General features: G+C 37.9%; 1 protein-coding gene across 1 annotated transcript in view; it reads left to right on the forward strand.

Annotated features, from left to right (window-relative positions):
* LOC149261861 (clast3-like protein) overlaps positions 1 to 23,839 on the forward strand; it is a 228,405-nt gene that overhangs the window by 56,972 nt on the left and 147,594 nt on the right. Inside the window, exon 4 of the mRNA XM_089422850.1 lies at positions 12,846 to 12,964. Within this exon, the coding sequence (XP_089278976.1) occupies positions 12,846 to 12,964 (119 nt within the window). The remainder of the gene's footprint in view (positions 1 to 12,845; positions 12,965 to 23,839) is intronic.

The raw sequence follows: 23,839 nt of genomic DNA on the forward strand, positions 1-23,839 counted from the left end.
AAGTAGATTCAAGTCTATTGTTTTAGTAAATTATAATTAGCAGTTTGAATCTACTAGGAATTTCTACAAAGGTATGCCTTATCATTTGGTAATTGAGTATTGTAGTTTGCTTATCATGGACATTTCGGGGCATGTATTAATGAGGGGATTCAATGGAAAGAATGGGCTAGGTTTGTGATCTTGTCCCCTACACCCCTTTTGGATATTAACCTTGGATTCTAGCCCCGTGGGATCTCTTTCACTAACCATTTGGCTCTAGGAATGGTATTTCATGGGACACCCTGCTTTTGGTTCCGTGGTCCCGCTCCCTCATCCACATATATTCCCACCTTCCCACTCATTATAACCCCATTCATCATTTCTCCCACTTGGGTCCACATTCCTCCATTGGATCCACATAGCGCTAGCTCTCCCCTTCCCCTTGCCCACACCTTGGGGTCGACCCTGGAATGATTGCCCCAGAGGTTGATGCAGCTAAAAAGAAAAGTAAAAGCATAATTGGCCACATTCAATAGGAAAATGTACCACAAAATGCAAAAGATGGTCGGGACAAACACATTTAGCACGTGGGCAAAAGCCAATACATGAGCTCTACCCAATCATCACGGCCATCACCTTGGCTCCTACAGGCTCTATGAGCCTCCTTCATCATATAGGAACCCATGATTAACCCCTAGTAGGCAATGAATCGCCCTACCTTAAAAGGGGGCATCCACTGCTATATTTCACACGTCATGCTCTTAACCCTTGAGCCTCGAGCAATTAATTAAAGAAAAAATGTACAAAGGCGAAAGGCATATAAAGAAGGGTGGAAAAATCAAGGCCGGGGCACCTCATGTACCACGATTTCTCCCTCCAATACATTATATACCCAAGTGTGGGCTTCCCTTTTACTAGCTACCTTTGTACCCCAGCATGTGGCCTAGTGCTGCACCTTTTCATTCCCTACTCCATCCATCTCTTTATCACATGCCACCATCTTTTAAAGGATGTACCTTGGACATATTATCCCCTTTAGAAGTAGAAACTACCTAATGGGATACTTGGTTAACCCCATTTGGAACTTGGAGACATTAGCACCTGCCAAAGCCCATTATGAAAGGGTAGGCCATTATGAAGTCCCCACATGTGGTTCATGGTTTGTAAGCTCTTTTACTCGATTTCCTTGATGACTTGTTGTACTGGAAGGCTAGGGGACGTATTGGATCTTATGTAGGATTGCAGGTGGTCTCCATCGTGGGTTTGGTCTCCCTATACGGGTCCGAACCTTCCAGAGGGCTACATTGACACATGTAGGGTATGTGTTGAGAGCCATGGGCCTCCACAATAGTAGACACCACTCCATGGATCCCTAGAGATGTTCAAAGATTGCTCGAGATTCACTTATTGGACGAGGAAGATGCACATGGTTCACCTTTGCCCAACTTGCCCCACAGTTGTACCATGCACTTGGCAGATGACCCAAGACTTGTATGTTGATGTGGCATCACTTACACCATCATCTGAGTCCTTATAGATGGTCTATAAGCATCTTCGACTTACTTGGAGACCTATGAGGTCACTTGTGTGCCCTCACAGCCATTGGGAGCACCACAGATTTATTATGCGGAGAACAAGGTTTCAACCCCTTGTCCATTACTTTTGGAAGTCCAACTCATCATTTTGGCACTTATGGACTTCACCAGGCCTCTTAGAAAGCCCAACGACATGCATTATTGATTATCCGACCTCTTGGGAGGCTTATTATTTATTTATGAGCTAGTTTGGTGAGCTTGTCACCAATAGATATTTATTTGCACATTATTTTAGTTGATGGCTAATGTAGGCTCAAATTAGGTAATTCGAACTCCTAATAAGCGTATAAATAAGAGAGACATGAATTCATTTGTATCATCACTTTGGATTGGTTCATTCTTCTCTCTTGAGAATTTCACATTTCTTTCTTGGAGGATGAATTGTAGCATGGATGAATTTTGATGTTTGGTTTGAATTTTCTTATCTTGGAGCTTCTTTGTTGTCAAATTGGTGATGGTTGGATATGTTCTCTTACATGTTAGTACACACATTTAATGCTATTGTTGTTTTACTTTGCCACATGCTTTGGAATGGGATTTTCACTATCCTAGGGCTAACTGCTGGATTGCATAATTGCGAAATTGTGGAATTATTGTTTCTATATAGCATCTCTCAATGTATGGGCCATGTATGTTGAATGAAATCTCCTAGGGATAATTCTACCATTGAATTTATCTTGATATGCAATCTCTTTTTTCAAAGCGAAGTATAAAGCTTTGAGGTCACTTCTTCTTGACCACGAAATGAAGTCATTTCTCATCATTCTCCTGGACTCCATTCAACCCAAGGGATTAGGCATTGATCTACCAATAGGTGGTCACTGCGAGGCAAGGAGATTGAATGGTACCTTAGCCTTCCCCCTGCATGCATAGAAGACTCTGATGACTTTGAAGACCTATTCATGAAGAGGTGGTCATGCAATGCCCAAGGAACCTTTAGCATTGAAAAATTCTATCAAATAACCAAGGGAAGGGAAGACGTGCGAGAATTCATTCGGAAATTTGATAGGGTAGTCAAGGATATACCGATCATTTGAAACCATTCGAAGCTAATATTCTTGATAAATTCATAAAAGATGTGGGTGGCCACTTAACCTATGTATTAAGGGACAAGAAGCCTTCCACAATGGTTGAAGCCAAAGAGATATCAATGGAAGTTGAGGAAAACCTACGAATCTCGAAGATAGATGTCACTGACCACCCTAGAACCAAACCCGAAATCAAGAAGGAGAAGTCCAAATATCAACACGAAGAAACCCTCCTTGCCATCCTCAAGAAAATGGAGAATTTCATTGAGGAAGCCAACACATGTGACAGAGTTATCATGAATAAAATCATTGCCTTGGAAAGGGCTAAAAATGTAGTTATATTTCAAAAGGAAAATCCTTTCCCAAAAAACAAAGTGAAGAAGATAGGCCAAGCTCGTCTCAATTCCCAAACACTTTAGCTCCAACAAATGCTGTTGAGCCAGACTCATCTTCTGAGGATGAGGAAAGTGAAGAGGGAGAGAGTGAGGGTGAAGAAGTTAATGAATAGGCTAACTTTATCGAATTCGACATCTTCAACATCTTGCTAGGAGGATCATATACACACCCTCCCATTAGTGAGGTCACCCTTAAGGAAGAAAAGGAAGAATCTATTCTTAACTCTAATAGCAAGGGAAGGTTCAAAGATTCACGAAAGGAAAATAACAAAGACCCTACAACCTCTAAGGAACCATCTAAAGAAGACTCATTGTCCAAGCAAGCCCCTCCCAAGGAGTCTCTCCCTGAAATTCCTCCCAAGAAGGATCCCCCAACCAAAGCCAATCCAAAAAAGGATCGTCCAAGGAAAGAAAACATAAAGAAGAAAGAGAAGGGAAAGGAGGCTAAACTTGACATTGACATAGGGGCTGCCGTAGGAAGAATAACTATACCCGTTCCTTTGAAAGAGATTGCAAAACTTCTCGAGCAACAACAACAAATCAAGAAGTCCCTAGGAATTCAGGAAGAAGGATTACCCGAAGAATTACAAAACATTCATATCCCTGACCGAAACCCTGGGTGTGTGTAACGACCAAAATGTCGTATATGCAGCGGAAATATTTAAAATACTTCGTAGACAAAGACATCCATCGTAGGAGAGTAAGTGTAAATTGTATATTATATAAAGAATTGACGTAGGATGATACAAATGAGAAGGAGGGTCCTGTATATATAGCAAGGTAAGTACCCTTTCACTAATGGTTATGTCCTTAGGGACATACCTTTTCATTAATTGCTAACTAATTAATCATTAATCTTATTTGTTGTCTTTTACATTATTTGTTTTTATTTTTATATAAATTTAGTTTGTTACATTGCCTTCCCCTTCAAAAAGCTTTGTCCTCAAAGCTTACTGATGACGGATCAGATCTCTTCTGTTGTTCAGAATATTTTCTCATTTCTGAACTTTCATCTTTATTGATACAAGACGATATGATCTTCTGAGCGATAGACAGAATTGTCATACTGAAAATGGATCAGACCATCCTAGATTAATCTTCTGGGAAATCTTCTGACCCTTGGAGATGTGTGGTGAATAGTTATCATATGACTGGATTGAGATTATTTCAGTATTCTTTGGAACATAAGTTTCTTTATGTTCTGTGTGATATAGATTTGTAGATTTATTAAGGCGTCTACTCTTGTGATTCAGATGTAGATAAGGAATTTTTCTTGTTTGAACTCCCTTAAATGTTTTTATGGCAATTTCCTGATTTCCATCAGGCATTGTTGTTGTTGACTTAACTACTGAATCCTTATTTGGGGTGTCCTCTATTTGAACGACAACCTCTGAGTACTTTTTTACTTCAATAGGGTTTGCATTTGCCTGAACTACGAGATTAGTGGTATTGATGTTTGTTTTTTCAGTTTGGACTGCTACATCTAGAGATTTTGATGCTTCCTTTGCGACAAGATCTTCGAACCTATTCGTTAATGATTTATTTCCGTCCTTAATCTTTTTAATCTGTTTGAACAGATTTTGATTATTATTTCTGAGACGTAAGCATTCCTCATTCTATAAGTCAACTTTATTTTGGCCTTCATGCTTCTCGTCTTTTAAACACTTGATTTGTTCTACTAATGTTTGGTTAAGGCTCTTTAAACACAAATTTTCTTCTTCTTGTTCTAATAAACACTCCTTGAGTTCCTTCTTTGATGCTTTAGCTTTCTTGACTTGTTCGAGTAGTTTTTCTTGGTGATCTCTAAGGCGCGGAATTTCTTTGTCTTTGCTGCAAACGACTTCTTCAAGCTCTTTTTGCTTCTTTGATATAGTTTTTTCGTTATCTTGAAACATCAAGTCTGAGATATCCTTAAGGTCTTCTAATGAAGATTTTATTGATTTTGATTTACTTCTTATGTCTCGAAATGTGACCATCTTCTCTTTATAAGGAAACAACAAAACTTGTTTCTCTGTGTTTAACATGAATGTACCCAAATCCTTAAACCAAGGTTGACCGAGTATGGTGTTTGTCTTTTTATCTGTCCTTACAACTTGAAATCGAGATATGTACTCATAATGACCTATCATCACTTGAAGATCACTAATTTTATACTCTTTTTGGTTAAAAATATTTTTCTTTACACCAATGCTTAGATCTGGAATTAATAGTTGATTTTCCAAATTGATATTGATATAATTTTTATCGTTGCTTGAGCTGATAGCAATATTAACTTATCTTCCTTGGATACTTCCTTTTAATGTAATTACTATGTGATCTATCACTGAAAGACCATTATAGGAAAACCTTTCTTCTTTCGTCATTTTAGAATTGAGCTCCATCAATTTTTTTTCAATGATTGATCCCATTTGTTTTGTCGAGATGACTTAAGGTATTATGTAATCTAAATATATAAAATTTCTTTTAATTTGATGGATTGTGAACACTTAGCTATCAATTGGAATATTCTCCAAATTCACCTTTTTATGTTTTATAAGAATATATATCTTCCCTTTAATCCACTAAGGAATAAAATTTAATACTACCCTTTTCTTATATTCACTTATATATATTTGAATGTTTCTCTTTATACTTATATAAAGAGATATGCTTTCACGTAACCTTCTTAATTTTTAATATATATATATATATATATATATATATATATATTGAACTTTATATTCTCTCCCTTTTTGTTGACTTGAACTTTTCTTTAAAATACCCCTTTATAATATGAAACTTCTCTTTATATATCTTTTATTTATAATATTTTCTTTTTCTTTTTGAAAAGTTACAACCCTAGTGAAACACGACTATTCATCTCTTTGGGGTATGATATAAAAGATATGTCCACTTATGTTCCTTTGACTCGGTTAATTTTCTCCTCGTAAAAGTAAAACTTGCCATTCACATATAGAGTTTTTGTATTCTTTTTGTTTTTCTTTTACCTTGAAAATACCGTGGGCAATTACCATGGGTTGCTAAAACCATGAGCTTATAAACCACTTAATGAAGAATCAAGATAATATTATATACTCTTCCTTCTCTTACTTATAGTTTTAAAGATATTTGGAAAGATTCTCTCTTAACTTTATCATGCACTTTTTATAAATAATGTAGAACTTTTTTATATATATGAATGTTTTCCTTCAAATTTTACACGAGACTATATATATCTTTTTTTTTAATAGTATATTTTATATGATTTTTTTCTTTTTATATGTACTTTTGTTTTTCTTTGACTATCTTTTTTTTTCTTTATTTTTTTTGTTTAATGGCCAAAGGCCTCTGACAAATTAGCGGCGGAGAAACTCTCAAAAGTGTAGCGAAACACTTCAATCTTGACGACAACAATGTTGACGAAACCTGGATGGCCAAGGGCTTGGATCAGAGAGTGTGACTCTGTGTAGCAATGGAGTAGCTAGATGATTGAACTGCTCTGATACCAATGTAACGACCAAAAGTCGTATACGCAGCGGAAATATTTAAAATACTTAGTAGACAAAGACATCCATCGTAGGATAATAAGCGTAAATTGTATATTATATAAAGAATTGATGTAGAATGATACAAATGAGAAGGAGGGTCCTGTATGTATAGCCAGGTAAGTACCCTTTCACTAACGGTTATGTCCTTAGGGACACACCTTTTCATTAATTGCTAACTAATTAATCATTAATCTTATTTGTTGTCTTTTACATTATTTGTGTTTATTTTTATATAAATTTAGTTTGTTACAGTGTGAACCATTTATGCTCACTTTGGCTATCAATGACCTCTTCTTATACAATTGTATGTTAGACTTAGGGGCTTTCGCAAATATCATGCCTTTAAAAAGTATGAAGCAATTGGGTCTCAACATCACTCAACTGTATAAGAAGGTATGTGGTTTTAACTCCAAACCCTGTAGAGGTGGAAGGTCTCATAAAGGATCTTAAGGCTTCTTTGGCTAGGAACCTTGACATATCTCTTCTCATGGATGTTGTCATCATCGATATTCTTGATGTGTGGGGAATGCTATTATCTAGGAAATGGCGGGCTACTGTTGGGGCTCATGTTCAAATAGATTTATCATATGCTACCATCCCGCAATCTGATGGAAACCCTTTTATCCTTTGTAGGGAACCCACCTACCTCTCTCATGTGATTAAGCCTGGACCATATTACGAAACACATGAAATTGAGAAGCCTTCCCCTATTCTCCTAGCTCAAGAGGTCCGTATTCTTAAATGACCAATGTGTAAAACTAGTAGAAAGTGGAAGCCTAAAAAAGAGTATAAGGCCGGGGACTTGGTCTTGGTTGATAGAGACCTAATGCCTGTCAAGATTCATGGAAAATTTGGGGAAGACTATTATTCTAAGTTGCAGGAAACGTTGGAGAAGGGTCCATTTCCGGTCGGAAACGAAACGGAAATGAGGAAACTTGTACCGTACGGCCTGGAAAAGCGTTTCCGGCCATACTGGCCCGTTTCTCGAGGAGGAAACGTGGCCAGTACGGCCGGAAACACGTTTCCAGGTTGTACGACGGAGTTTTCTCTTCTAAATTGACTTTTTCTCGTATTTTTACTTTTATTTTTTCGCTTCTAATTTTTTATTGGGCGACTAAAATATCTTCTGGATGCCTCTCAAGTTATAAAAAAGAGGATTTTTTTGAGTGGGACAGCCTAATGTTCAAGCCTATGGCACTAGTGTTGATATGCAGTTCATGGTAATGTTAAATTCTTAAAGTAAAAGTGACATTCTCCTTTCTTTTTCATTTTCATCCTTTTACTTAAATTTTTAACATTACCATGAAATGACCGAGGATGTTTGAGAGTGGTTTCGCCCTCATTGGATTTCATATGGAGAAAGTAGAATTTTAGATCTCACTCAAAATCCAACAGACTTATCTATTTTTCAGGATTTCAGGATCGGGGGGATTGCAATGTTTCCATTGGATTTTGTCATGTACTAGGGTATGGAACTTGTATTTAATCAAGAGAACCAAGCCCTCTATGCAGGGGGTACTAGGGTGTGGAACTTGTATTTAATCAAGAGCACTAAGGTTGTTCGACTATGTAGGAGGAGACTCCCAATCAAGCACGAGACAAGAAATTAGAAATTTCGTGTGGCTGATTTTGGATATTGCTATTTTCATTATGTGATCATTCATGAGTAAATGTGATGTAAATTTAGAGACTTATAGTTTATGCATTGACAATTTAATCATAATGTAATAAATTAGAATGTATCATATATGCTTTATGATTGCACATATTTCTTAAATGTCCTAATATATATATTTCGTTTCCCCATTTCCAAAATTTGGGGGGGGAGTCACATTTCATACCCGTGCCCATTTCAGAAACTCGTACCCATTTCCCCGTTTCGTGCAACTTAGCTATTATTACATTGCTAAACTCAACAACGAACTTTGGGTTGAGCTGGTAAAATTAAGTCGTATCACCCCTTTCCTTGAGACTTGATATTGTATCATATAGAGTAGGATGCATTGCATGTTGATTTTGCATTAGAATTAACATCAGGTGATATTTCCCATGGTAGATTAGATGAATTTAAAGTAAAATTTGCATATTTTATTTTTCTATTGATTTTACGGCCCAACACTAAGCATGGGTGATCATAAGACATTGTGAGAAACATGGTGCCTCGTGGGCTTAATCGTTGATACGTGCAGGTAATAGGTCTATGGTAACCAAGAGATTGTTGGAGTTCTTGTGACTTCCTGTTCGAGTAGCTTTGTCCACTTCTTCGAGAGATCATGTTCGAGTTGGGGCCAAAAGTTACCCACTATTTTGTGGGCGATATCCCTAGGAGAATTTTTTTCTCCAAGATTGTCCTTAGCCGATAGCTAGCAGCCGCTTGCAGTCACCAACTAGCTCATTGTGCCATTTCTCTAGCACCTTAGCAAGCCATGTGGTCCCTCACCCATCTGCCATGATCATATGTTTGAAGGTGGGCCTCTCGAACCTAAAGGTATGCCTTGTCATTTGGTAATTGAATATTGTAGTTTGCTTATCATGGACACTTCTAGGCATTTATTAATGAGGGGATTTGACGGAAAGAATGGCTTAGGTCTGTGTTCTTGTCCCCTAGATTCCTTTTGGATATTAACCTTGGATTCTAGTTCCGTGGGATCTCTTTTATTGACCATTTGGCTCTAGGGATGGTATTTCATGGGAAACCCTGATTTTGGTTGCATGGTCCCGCTCCCTCATCCACATATATTCCCCCCTTCCCACTCATTATAACCCCATTCATCATTTCTCCCACTTGGGTATACATTCCTCCACTGGGTCCACACAGGGCTAGCTCACCTCTTCCCCTTGCCTACACCTTGGGTCGGGCCTGGAATGATTGCCCCAGACATTGATGCAGCTAAAAGGAAAAGTAAAAGCATAATTGGTCATATTCAACACGAAAATGTACCACAAAATGCAAAATATGGCTGGGACAAACACATTTAGCATGTGGGCAAAAGCTAATACATGACCTCTACCCCATCATCATGGCCATCACCCTGGTTCCTACAGGTTCTGTGAGCCTCCTTCATCATATAGGAACCCATGATTGTCTCAACCCTGGTGGGCAATGAACCGCCCTACCTTAAAAGGGGGTATCCATTGCTATATCTCACACATCATGCTCTTACCCCTTGAGCCCCGAGAAGCTAATTAAAGAAAAGTCGTAAAAAACATATAAAGAAGGGTGCAAAAATCAAGGCCGGGGCACCTCATGTACCATGATTGCTCCCTCCTATATATTATATACCCTATATACCCAAGTGTGGGCTTCCCTTGTACCCCAGCATGTGGCCCAGGGTTGCTCCTTTTCATTCCCTACTCCATCCATCTTTTTATCACATGCCACCACCTTTTAAAGGATGTACCTTGGACATATTATCCCCTTTAGAAGTAGAAACCACCTAATGGGATACTTGGTTAACCCCATTTGGAATTTGGAGACATTAGCACCTGCCAAAGCCCATTATGGAAGGGCAGGCCATTATGAAGTCCCCACTTGTGGTCCATGGTTTGTAAGCTCTTTTACTCGATTTCCTTGATGACTTGTTGTACTGGAAGGCTAGGGGACGCATTGGATCTTATGCAGGATTGCAGGTGGTCTCCATCTTGGGTTTGGTCTCCCTATATGGGGTCCTAACCCTCCAGAGGGCTACATTGACACATGTAGGGTGTGTGTTGAGAGCCATGGGCCTCCACAACAGTAGACAACACTCCATGGATCCCCAAAGATGTTCAGAGATTGCTCGAGATTCACCTATTGGACAAGGAAGATGCACCTGGTTCGCCTTTGCCCAACCTGCCCCACAATTGTTCCATGCACTTGGTAGCTGACCCATGACTTTTATGTTGATGTTGCATCACTTACATCATCATCTGAGCCCTTACAGATGGTCTACAAACATCTTCGACCTACTTGGAGACATATGAGGTCACTTGTGTGCCCTCACAGCCATTGGGAGCACCAGAGGTTTATTATGTGGAGAACAAGGGGCCAACCCCTTGTCCATTACTTTTGGAAGTCTCATCATTTTGGCACTTATGGACTTCATCAGGGCTTTTAGATAGCCCAACGACATGCATTATTGATTATTCGACCTCTTGGGAGGCTTATTATTTTATTTATGAGCTAGTTTGGTGGGCTTGTCACCAATAGATAGTTATTTGCACATTATTTTAGTTGATGGGCTAATGTAGGCTCAAATTAGGTAATTCAAACTCCTAATGAGTGTATAAATAGGAGAGACATGAATTCATTTGTATCATCACTTTGGATTGGATCATTCTTCTCTCTTGAGAATTTCACATTTCTTTCTTGGAGGATGAATTGGAGCATGGATGAATTTTGATGTTTGGATTGGATTTTCTTATCTTGGAGCTTCTTTATTGTCAAATTGTTGATGGTTGGATATGTTCTCTTACATGTAAGTACACACATTTAATGCTATTCTTGTTTTACTTTGTCATATGCATTGGAATGGGATTTTCACTATACTAGGGCTAATTGTTGCATTGCATAATTGCGAAATTGTGGAATTATTGTTTCTATATAGCATCTCTCAATGTATGGGCCATGTATGTTGAATGAAATCTCCTAGGGATAATTCTACCATTGAATTTATCTTGATAAGCCATCTCTTTTTGAAAAGCGAAGTATAAAGCTTTGAGGTCACTTCTTCTTGCCCTAAAGGCCAAGCGAAGTTGTCCTTAAGGCCTCCTTGACCGAGAAACGAAGTACTTTCTCATCATTCTCCTAGACTCCATTCTCCCCAAGGGATTAGGCACTAATCTACCAATAGGTGGTCACTCAAAGAACCATTTTTCTTCACCTTTCCCCTTCTCTTCTAGGTCTAGCCAAGTTGGGTCACCTAGGGCATCACTTTCCCGACAAATTAGCCATAGAAAAAATTCGATCTCCTAGCCTCTACTGTGCTGGTGTGTCCTCAAGGTCTCGTCCAAATTTGAAGAAATTCCGATGGTGGGATTGTAAGATATCCCAATCCATAGCTCTGAGATCAAACTTTGCCCTGGTGTTTCCTAGGCTAGTACCTCATAGGATCAATTTGACACCTTTAAGTGGAAATTCTTGTTTTGATCCTTTCCCCTTCCTTGTCTGGGTTAAGATCATCATTGGTTTCTAGACTCCCTCCCCTTAACCTAGGTTGGGTCCACTTGGTTCTATGTGATCCCATACCTTTGAAAAGTTAATTATTCAAGAACCACTAGGGAAATCAAGTTCAATAAGGATTTTAGGGATTGGGAAAATCTTTTACAAGGCATATTCCTCTAACATAACCCTTAAATCCTCGCCTCCTTAGCCTAGAAAGCTTTGTACCTTGCTTGAAGATCAAGAAAGCTCCATTCTTAACCTCCTAGGAAAATGATCATTAATGTTACTTCACATCCATTTGTTGACTCAACCTTCACAAGTGACTTTCCATATACCTGGGCTCCTCCCATCAGTTAAAGTCCGTAAAGAGTAGGGAGTCTTAACTAAGGTGACAGTGGGCTAAGTCTCCATTGTTCCCCTTGACCTAGCAGTTGTCCCTTTAGGAGTCCCTTTTAGGCTCCCCGCTAGTTTGAGCAGTAACAGTATCATCAGAGATGATTTTTGTACGCTGAAATACAATTTTTCAGATTCTTTATGCTGATGAAAGTAAAGCCTCATATGCCACTCTTTTCTAATTTCTACCCTACAAGGCAGTGAAAACTGTTTAGTAGGTTGGAGTAAGTATGATATGTTTTCTAGAAATTTTAGAGGAGACATGTTTCTAAAAATAGATAGAAGTGTAGTACAGCTCTAAGTCAGGTATTTGTTGAATTCTTTCTTAAATGCACTGTTTTTTCTAACCTTCAAGTTTTCAGCACAATTGTTCTGGACATTGTGAAGAGCCTGTCATGAGTGTTCGTTCTTCCAAGCAGATGTAGAAGAAAAATATAAATTTTTGAAATGCTGTTGAGTTAAACAATTGTAGATTGGGCATGTTCTGGTTCATTATGATTTGAAACAATAATATTAGAATATTTAATGCATCCTTGATACTTGATTTCTTTAGCCATCATATAGCTAATATCTTAGTCAACATTTTATAAAGCATCCAAAATAATTACAATCTTTACTTGTGAAATGTTCTGGAATTCTACATAATGTCAACATAAATTGCAATCTTGTGGTTCAAATTTCCTTGTCATGAATTGTGCTCTTCAATAATAATTTATCTTTGTTGAGATGCAATCCTGTACATCTATTTTCTACCATTTTATAGTTGAGGCCTCTTCGTGTTTTAGGGGATGATGATAAAGTTTGCCAAGAATATATCTTCTTGGGCAGCTGCCTTGGGCAAGAAAGAAGTTGTTATACTTTCTAGCTTGGATTCTGGCAAGATGCCACGGTGTGACATGATGAGGTATACCTTCTTGGACCATTTTACTTGTTTGAAATTCAAGAGTGTTCGAATTTTATTACTCAATTGATTGTATTTGTATTTACTATCTGTTGTTATCTTATGGGTTCATTATTCTTCAAATATATGTTCTGTTTGTCTTAGAAATTTGTTCAGAAAGGCTGCTAGTAAATTTTTAAAGCTGTCAGCTATGGATACATGCTAATTCTGGCAGTGGTGGTGTCACTTCCTTATTTTCTTTTCTTCCTATTTCTCTCCCAGTACACTTAATTTTGTAGTTTCCACATTGTTTAGATGTGGATTTTGTCAACTGTCACATCATGTAAATAAATCATTTTCATTATTTATTATCTTAATGGATTTGAGTGTTATTAGATATTGCACATAACAATAATAGAAAATTGCATGTCAATAAATAAGAGATTAGATAAGATGATTTTTGAAACAGATGACCAAAAGAAAGATCAAATTAGAAGGAACAAGCAATGATACCAATTTGTAGGGGTTCCTTAAGCTCTACCCTGAAAGTATAAAGCGAAAGATAACATGATCAAAGAAAATATGAACTAAATTTGACATCCAAGAAGAAGAAAGAGGACAAGAAAGAGGACAAGAAAGAGGAGAGTATCTAGAAGTCTGCAAGACGGAATGAAGAGAAAGAAGGCGAGGAGGAGCAGGTGTCTGCCTTGGAGTCCAGCACAGAGAGGGGTTTGATGCGCTGCCCTGGCAGTTTGCCTGGGCTAAGAGGACTTCACTGGACGATCCTTGGAGATAACAGGGAAACATGAGCATACTCTCCCTAAGGATAGGAATAGGAAACATGAGCATACTCTTCCCCAAGGATAAGAATCTCATGATGTGATTTTGGCTCAGGCTGGGTTGTCGATCCAATTTTTGCATAGAATGAGTGGGCCTAGTTCACGCGGGAAAGATTCAATCAACTCTGTTGTACCCAGCAGTCCTTTTGACATATATATGGTCACCAGTTGAACTTTATTAAAATGATCTTATATGGGATGAGATGCCATGCATGGTCTCACAGGCATGATGTCAGTTGTACCACCTGTGGAAGGTTTACATATCTCTCAGGACCACAGTGATGATATCAGCTGAAAAAAGGCTGTGATCAGTCCGATGGGGCAAGGCCCAAAAGTGGTCTGCTGGGTCTGTTGTATGAGAGGTATTGCCTCATGCATATAAAGAGCTTGGCATTGCTGATCAGGATATCAGATGAAGGTGGTAATGGATCTCCCTGAGTCATGGAAAAGGCAACGGTCTCTAGCTTGATAACATAATATATGGGTCATTTGAAACTGAAATGTTCCTTGGATTCCACCTCCTGCAAATGGCATAGCTGAAAAATCCTCTCTTCTTGTGGGATATAATAGGAGTCAAATCGGAGTGAGTGAGAGCCTAGCCTGAACTATTTGAGAGAGAATTATATGAATAACCTTGCTCTTGTTCTCCAAAATTTAAATTATGTGAGTACATCAAAAGGTCACTGTTAGTATTCCACTTTGTTAGTGGCCAATTGAAAAGAGTATTTAAGCTAATGTCATAAACTGGCTTTATTCCACGATGTACTTTCTAACTTAAATTTAAGTAGTAGATATGACCTTAACTATATACTCTAATACCCTATTTTGATGGTCATACAAAAACCAAATGCTTGTCCAAGGAAAAAAACTTATCTGGACTAAGCTAGCTGAGGCAGATGTTTGAAGGCCACCTTTGATTTGCACAGCCAATAAAAAATATTAATGATATTGTATGTTTTCATTTTGGAAATCCTCTAACTACTTTCCATTATTTCATGTCCCAATGCCTTTTTTACAAACCCCAAAATTCCTTCACATACACTCCAAAAAGCAAAATTCGACACCACTGCAAAGTTCAAGCAGAGAGTTAATGTTAACTACAGAACATGTAACTGGTGTGGCTGATGCTGAGAAAGTCTCCTAGCAAACCATTGAGTCTTCATCCAAATGCGAATGTTGGATGAAAATTTCAGCCCACCTATTACAAATTTAGAAGCCGATATTGCAAATGTTGTGACATATGCCAGCCTGTGGGGAAACCATCTAGTTGGGATAAGTTATCACTTGTTCCTATCACGGTGTTGGAATTGTTCGAAAAATATGCAATTGCCTTCATAGGACCAATCAATCTTACTACATGACGAATTGGTGTTCGCACATCATCGCTACAATCGAGTATCTGACCAGATTGTTCAAGACTATGCCAGTAAAAGATTGCACTGCAGAAAACACTGCATGGTTCATCTTCGAAAACATTGTCATGAGGTTTGGGTGTTTGACGGTGTTAATGAGCCATCAAGGCACATATATTTTGAATGAGACAATTAGTGCCTTGGCATAGGGTTTTATGATTCATCATCATAAGAGCACACCCTACCATCCTTAGGAAAATGGTACGATCGAAGAATTCAATAAGATCTTGAAACATGGTCTCAGTGACCGATAATTCATTAGAGAGATTTTGAGGTAAAAAATGGGCCTTAAAAACAAAATGTACAACAAAAATAAACTTTATAAGAACCAATAGGATTCAATATGATGATGTCAACCATGGGGGATGATTCACCATTTTGGAGTAAAAAGGTAGAAAAATAACTACTTTTTAAAAACTATTTTTTCAACTCGTATTTTGAATTTATCTCCCTACAATTTTACTCAAATTTCAAGCAAGAGCATTCATTGGGTGCATAATTTAATTTTGCATCCAAGTGTAATCACGTTTTTTCATGTATTTCACATTTTTCGTGTAGTAGGGTTCATCAAAAGTATGCAACATGCGTACTCATTGAATGCAAAATTAAATTCTGCATCCAACAAGTGCTCATGCTCAAAATTTGAATAAAATCGTAGGGAGATAAGTTTAAAATACGAGTTGAAAATGTAGTTTTGTCTTTTTTTCCCTCCAAAACTTGATGAGGTAATCTAATCTTATTTTATTATTTCCACTATTATTTTATAATATTCCTTAGGAGGCCCATTTTAGACCTCAAAATTTCTCTAATGGCAATTTTATGGGCATATAGGACTATGTGTAAAGGATTAACCCTTCAAATTGGTTTATGGAAAGGAAGTTGTAATGCCATTGGAATTTGTGGTCTCAAGTCTCAGAATTTCCATAGCGCCAAAAATGTATGATCATTAGTCATTGTAGCAAAGATTAGATGAACAAATGGAATTCGAGGAAGATAGATTCGTTGTAGGGTACAATTGAATGGTTGAGAAGTAGAGGCAAAAAACATGGCATGATCGTAACTTCTAGCGCAAGATCCTAGAGTTAGGTGCATTAGTACTACTTTATTATTGCAAGTTTCTTAAACATCTTGGGAACTTAAACATGAGATAGTTAGGACTCTTTTGCATAATTTACATTACAAAAGTGAGCAGAGTAAAGCTGGCAACACTTAGCTGTCAACTGTTGAAGAACAGTGAATAGAAGCAGGTTGAAGGTGTATTACGGGCCCTAGGGTTTGAGATGCCATAGTTTAGATCTGTTAGCTAGAATTAATGTAGATAGGAGTAGGGTAGGGTTAGTTGTCAATTCAATAGTTTAATGCAGTTAGTGGAGTAGTGTAAATGCATAGAGTAAGGTAGCGTACAACATTTAGGGTAGTTAAAACCATTAGTTAATAGTGCAGATTTCGAAGATTTATAGAGTTATGGTTAGAATAAAGGACAATACAGGGGAGGATATGACAATTCACCTAGTAGCATAACACATGTGGTAGGATTTCCTTATGACAGAGCCTATACAAAAACTAACGACAAATACTGTGAAAAATTGGCCACCATTACGTAAAGGCTGGTCGGGGACTGCAATGCATTAATGCAGGGGTCAAATCTGTTAGATTTGCTTAAACCCAGGTCAGATTTAATGCCCAATAAATTTTTCTTAGAAAAAAATTATTTCCTCAGATCTGAAATTCTATGATGAGATATAAGTTGAGTTCCTAACTTAATATGCACAACAAAAATAAATAAACAGAAAACCAGACACAAAAAAATTCTCGACACAATTTTACCTTGGAAACCCCAATCTGGGGAAGACCAACAAATTTGGGCTTTTTATTTAGCTTCAAAAAATTGATTACAAGAAGTATTTTTCAGGAAATTTACAACAAAATTATACTTGGAAATTTTCTATGATGACCAACTTTGTGCAACCTCCCTTGACCCATTTGATTTGCTGTATGGACCAGCTCTACACATGTTGAGTTTTGTAGCTTAGAAGGTACTTCTAGTCTTGTATCGTGACTAGAAGTACATTGATTTGTCTTTTTAGGAGCTTGCATGCGACATGCAGAGTGTGCAAGTGAGTTGCACACGTGAATGTGTTACATGTGACATGCATGAGATGTGCATGTAAAGCAAGCTAAATTTATGACTTGTACTTGAGTTAAAGTAGAGAAAGCTAAAGATAGGATAGTTAACTAAAGTAAAATTACTTATCTTCAGTTAACTTGACGAGCTAATTTTGGCTGTCAATCTTAGCTTAGGAAAGTTATAAATTGAGCCTAAAGTGAGGAGCTAAGACACAACAACAACACAAGATTGAGAGAGGCTTCTCAGTGAGTGTGTGTTGGGTCCGAGAGAGTGCAGTGAGGCTGGTGATCAGTTTTGTATTTTCTCAGTTGGGCCATTATCCTAGGATGGGAGCCCAAGTAAGTTTCGTGATTAATTTATTAATGAAGAATTGTTGATTGGGTAGAAATCTATTTATGTGTATGTGATTCAGATCGAGTAATTTTGCTTTCGTTAAATATTTTTAGTTAGGAACTTAGTTGTGTATTCATTCAGTTAATAATTGCTATGAACTGAATATGGGTTGCTAGGTTCGGGAAATTCTAACATGCTATCAGAGTGGTAACTTTGAATGGATCTTAGAATTACAGGTGCCAGGTTTCTATCAGATCGCTGAAGATAGCTTGGCTGGGATCATAAGAACGTAATTTCTTTATAGGGACTGCGAGAATTTTTTTCCCTGAGTTGAAAAAAAGGGACAATTCAAAAAAAAGGGAAAAGAAGGAAAAGGGGCCCATTTTTTTTTTAAAGAAAAAAATAATAGTAAGAAAAAAGGGGTGCAGGCCCGAGTGAGGTAGCGGGTCAGCCAGTTAATAGTAAAAATTAATTATTGGTCAGTTTGACCGGGATGACTACTGGGCTACATAACGAGGATCGGTTGGGCGGGGCAGGAAATTTCAGTGCACATAAGGATCAAATTGTTCTGTTATTTGAGGAGCAGGTGTTGTGGAACAACGCGGAGAAGGTTGGTCCATTTCCTGCAAATCCTACTCATTTGGCTGAGTTTACTAAGAAAAACGTGAAGGCCAAGAGAATAATCTTGGACTCCATTAAAGACCATATTATACCTCGTGTGACAAGGAAGAAGTATGCCTTTGAGATGTGGGCATCCTTGACTGAGTTATACCAGAATACAATCCAAAATAGAAAGTTGGTGTTGAAGGAGAAATCGAGAAACACCAGGTGTTTGAAATTGACGTGGTTGCATCATACCTAACCAAGATCACTCATATTAGAGATGATTTGGCAGCAGTGGGGGAAAGTATTGATAGTGAAGATTTGGTTAGATCAACCTTGAGTGGATTTCCTTTGAAATGGGATGACTTTGTTGATGGGATTGTTGCACTGGAGAATATGCCCAGTTGGGATAGATTCTAGTATGATTTCGTACAAGAAGAAACAAGGAGACCTTCCAAAACTCCAAGCCAACATGATGGTAAGGTTGATGAGGAGAATTTTGCTCTTGCTGTAAAGGGCGAAAGTAAAGTAAAGGAAAGCGGGAGATTTTCTTCCATGAATGCCATGAAAAAAGTGAAGTGATTTGCATGTCAGAAGACTGGTCACTATGTGACCCAGTTTCCATACAAGAAGGAGGATCAGGTGGTTGCATCAGCATCAATTGAGATTGATGACTTTACGGAGAAATTTGAGAAAGAGTTTTCTCTAGTTTCCTGTGTTTCTGACAGTAGTACTATTGTGTATGAGGACAATGGGTTATGGCTAGTGGACAATAGAGCATCCAATCACATGACGAGGATGAGGTCAGTGTTCCACAGTATTTCAAAGACAGGTTCAGACTATAGTGTGTTTAGTGGGACTAGTACCATGCATGTAGTGAACGGGATTGGATGTGGCAGATTCGAGCTAGAGTTAGGAGGGTTTCTAGAGGTGGCGGGGATGATGTTTGTTGCAGGGTTGATGGTATATGTGCGTGTTCTCAGTATTAGCCTTGGATGATGTTGGATATAGAGTTTTGTTCCGGGATGGACAGGTGCTTCTATATTCAGAGGGACCGACCTTGGATGCAGCTGTAGTGCTTGGCATCAGATAGGGGCAATCATACAAGTTGTTGGGGAAACCATGGTTATATCTGAGGGGATCTTGGATACAAGATCAATGTCAGTTGCTAAGAGGGAGCAGGTGGCGAGGAAGAGTGATTCTTCAGGTACTGGCAAGAGCCTCGGTTGGTATGATATGACATTGTTCGACACTCAGGAGCAAGATCCTAGGAGCATGGTTGGATCGAACAGGTCTTTAAATCAGATTCCGAAACACATAGTTGGGAAGTCTTCTAATTCAAAGGGAGCAACTGCCACAGTGGATGATGTTGTCGTGTTGTAGACAAATGCGGGTGGAGGAGGTTCTTCTAGAATTATCTCCCTCGCTAAGAGGGAGTGTTGAGTTTTGTAACTCGGAAGGTACTTCTAGTCTTGTGTCTTGACTAGAAGGACCTTGATTTTGCTTTTAAGGAGCTTGCATGCAACATGTAGAGTGTGCAAGTGAGTTGCAGACATGCGAATGTGTTGCATGTGACATGCATGAGATGTGCATGTAAAACAAGTTAAATTTATGACTTGTACTTGAGTTAAAGTAAAGAAAGCTAAAGATAGGATAGTTAACTAAAGTAAAATTACTTATCTTCAATTAACTTGACAAACTAATTTTGGCTGCAAATATTAGCTTAGGAAAGTTATAAATTGAGCCTAAAGTGAGGAGCTAAGACACTACAACAACATAAGATTGAGAGATACTTCTTAATGAGTGTGTGTTGGGTCCAAGAGAGTGCGTGAGGCTGGTGATCAATTTTGTATTTTCTCAGTTAGGTCATTATCCTAGGATGAGAGCCCAAGTAAGTTCTGTGATTAATTTATTAATGACGAATTGTTGATTGGGCAAAAAATTATTTGTGTATGTGATTCAGATCGAGTAATTTTGCTTCCGCTAAATATTTTTGGTTAGGAACTTAGCCATGTATTCGTTCAGTTAATAATTGTTGCGAATCGAATACCGGGCGTTGGGTTCGAGAAATTATAATAGCGCAGACTTTGCGACCCATCTACCTCGCTGTACGACCCCAACATAATTCGACCTTTTTTGACTGGGTGTTTTTCGGCTTGTACGACCCAACATAATCGACTTGTATGGCCTAGTAGAATCAACCTATACGACCTAGCCAAATTGACGTATATGGCCTGGGTAATTCGACCTCCTTTCTTGCTCGCTGCTTCTGAAATTAGCTTGTTCAATGCTCTTCAATTTGTTGTTAGTTCGACTCTCTGCACCATCTGAATGCCCAAACCTTGTGCTAATTGATCTACTGCTCCAACAACCTATTTCCTTTTATATAATTTTCTGATCTAATCTCGAAAGTGATGGAGGGTTGTGATTGCATCTCCACACTTGAGATCTATGGTCAGGATATAATCTCAAGTTGACCCTATTAAATTTATAAAAATTGGCCAATAAAATAGAAAATTAGATTAATTGATGAAAACTTGACTAAACTGAGGGGGGGTGAATTAGTTTAGTCCATTCATGGACATTAAAATTCTTTTCTTTAAACTCATTAACTGAACCATTAAATGAGCATATTGACACGTAATAACCAACAAATTTAATATGCAAACATCAATTAATAAGTAAGCCAAAACATCACATCAGCACATAATAACAACACAAATGGAAACCAAATATAAGTGTAAACCCATAAAGGGAGAAAACCACGATTTTATTATTGTTGTGATGCAAAGGCAAGCTCCCACTCCCTTATTACATCTAGTTTTCTGTAGGCTCCAACCTACAGGAGGCTGCTACCTCAATTTTCTGCAAGCCGCAACATGCAAGGAAGCTCCAACTCCCATACGTTTCTGTAGGCTACAACCCACAGGAGGCTCCAACTTGATATTTATCAAGTCACTACTTGAAAGGAGACTACAATCCCCTGATGCAAAAACGAAACAACAATGCGCTGGTTTACCTTGTCATCAATTCTGCATATCTCCATTTTCATCTTTGCCTCTTCTTCCCTTCAAATCTGCTTCGCTTAAACTTCATATGTGCTAGGTAACTAATGCATAACACCTTAATCAACTCTCAAAAATTCTCTAACTCTCTAACCCTTTTTTTGCCTTACAAAATCACATCTTTTATAAAGGTAGTTTGCTGGCGGTTTGTATCCCATATAAGAATATGAAGTGAATAGGCTTGACTCTTTGCCTTCCACTCATTCGTTTCCAAACTTTTTATATTCTGAATATTAGAACACAAAAATAAATGCTCCACTCAATATTATTTTGATTCACATGTAATGATCAAATTCATCAACATAATGCTAACATCATGCAACATTATAGGAATAACATATGACTAAATAATTGAGCATTCATTCCTCATGATCAATAACAACATTTTCCATTAATGCATCACAATAATATCTACGACATCTGAAGCATAAAAACTGTTACTGAAGCAAGAAAACTGATAGCTTAGAGGCTTGAATGTAAAAATACACGAGGTATTTGAAATAATAATTTATTATATATATATATATATATATATATATAAAATGTATAAGTGATGATTGTTACAATGAGAACTTGCATATATATACCTAAGCAGGTGTCCTTTCGTGACCGGGCATGTCTTTTAGACATGCCTTTTCACTTAACTAATGACTTCTTAACATAATCACTACTTGATTACTTAGTATTTATATTATTTATATTTATTTATTTTGTTATGAATTATATTCATAACATAGCCCTTCCCTTCGGAAGCTTTGTCCTCAAAGCTTTAACGCTATGGATTTTCTTCACTTAGTGTTTGTTGTCTCGATGTATATAATCTGGCCATCCTCTCATCATGTAGCTCATCAGTAATATTCCCTTGGATTTTTTTTTTAAATTCTAAATATATATATATATATATTTTTTTTTACAACTCTAAATTTTTTTTTTAATAACTCTTTATTTATTTTTAATTCTAATTTTTTTTTTTTTTTTTTTTTTTTTTTTTATTTTTTATAACTCTAATTTTTTTCTCTTTTTTTTTTAATAACTCAATTTTTTTTAAATAACCCTAATTTTTTTTTTAAATAATAATAATAATATTATTATTATTTTTATATAAATAAATAATAATAATTATATTATTATTATGATTTTTTTTATTAATAATAATTAAATTAATTAAATAATATGATTTAATTATATGAATATGTCCAAACTAGCATATGTCTTCAAAATTAAACCATCGTATCTGAATGCAACTGTTTGACCTAGCCGTCACGTCTTTTGGACTGTGTAGAATATATGCATTGGAAATTGTCGGCTGGCAAGAGGAACGTGGAGCGGAAATGGTGGTCAGCGGGGATTGAGGACAACAACGAACGTCGGACAGGGCAGCGAGGACACACCAGTGTGTTGTGATCTCCGGTGGTCGAAAACGACAGTAGCCTGGATGTGGATTGAAGGAGGGTCTACCACTGGTGCACGATAAGAAGGCGGCAAACACTTTATTTATGGCGGAGGTGCAAAATCAAGGGTGGAGAATGAGGGACACAGCAGAGGTGACGACAGTGTAGAGGGGGCAACGGACGGTAGCATAGGAAGGAGGGCGGAGCAGTGAGCGTCTGCGGTGGTTGCCGGTGGTCTTAGGGGTGTGACATTGAGCAGAATACTTTTCTCTTCTAACGATAACGTTGAGCCGCTGAACCGACGTCTTAGTTCTTTGACTTTAATCCTAGGGCCACGTTGTTTGACGACTGAGGACAACACGTCCTTTAGCACTGCGGGGGCAGAGAAATTGTTGACGGACGGTTTTGGGGGAGGGAACGACCATGTAGCGCTGATTGGTGGTCGTTATAAACTACGGCCGGGACAACGAGCGGACTAATGGGTTGGTTTTATGCCGAATGCGGAGTTGAATGGGCAGGGGTTCGCGTAGTATGGCAGTTCTCAGCAACCCGACGCCGTCGTTCGTTATCAACTGATAAGTCGCGCCCATCGCCATCCGCATCACCTCTGTGAAGAGGCGGCTAGAAATGCTTGCAAGCATATAGTCGTGATAGAGAGAGAATGCACGAGGCTTTCGACAGTCCGTTAAATTGTAAAGATCATGCGAGAGAAACACAATCGCAAAGTCCTCCCCTTTACTCAAAATCTTAATATAAATTTCCGCAAGGTCTAAAATGAAAATTCTAGGGCAGTCATAATAAGGGCTTGAGAAAAACCGATCCACTATCTTCCCCACAAGCGTTGCTACTGGTGCCTGGTCATTCCCATGCGAACATGCCTTGTAACTGCAATTCCCACGACAAAATGGGCAAGCCTTTTCCTTATCATCTTTTGCATATTCGGGGTACCAGTTAGCAATAAAAGAAAAACAATAACGCTTTCCTTTGCATTTTAAACAATGGACTAATTTCACTTTGTCATTCTTCTGACATTGATGACATATTGCAGTTTCTGCCTCACCCAAGGTACCAATCCTCTTGCTAGAGGGATAAAAAAGAGAACTGTTTATCAAATTTTTTGCAGTTTTG

Source organism: Pinus tabuliformis, chromosome 6, assembly GCF_031772625.1.
Source record: "Pinus tabuliformis cultivar Carrire ecotype Pingquan chromosome 6, CPIR1, whole genome shotgun sequence".
In the NCBI taxonomy this organism is placed as follows: domain Eukaryota; kingdom Viridiplantae; phylum Streptophyta; class Pinopsida; order Pinales; family Pinaceae; genus Pinus; species Pinus tabuliformis.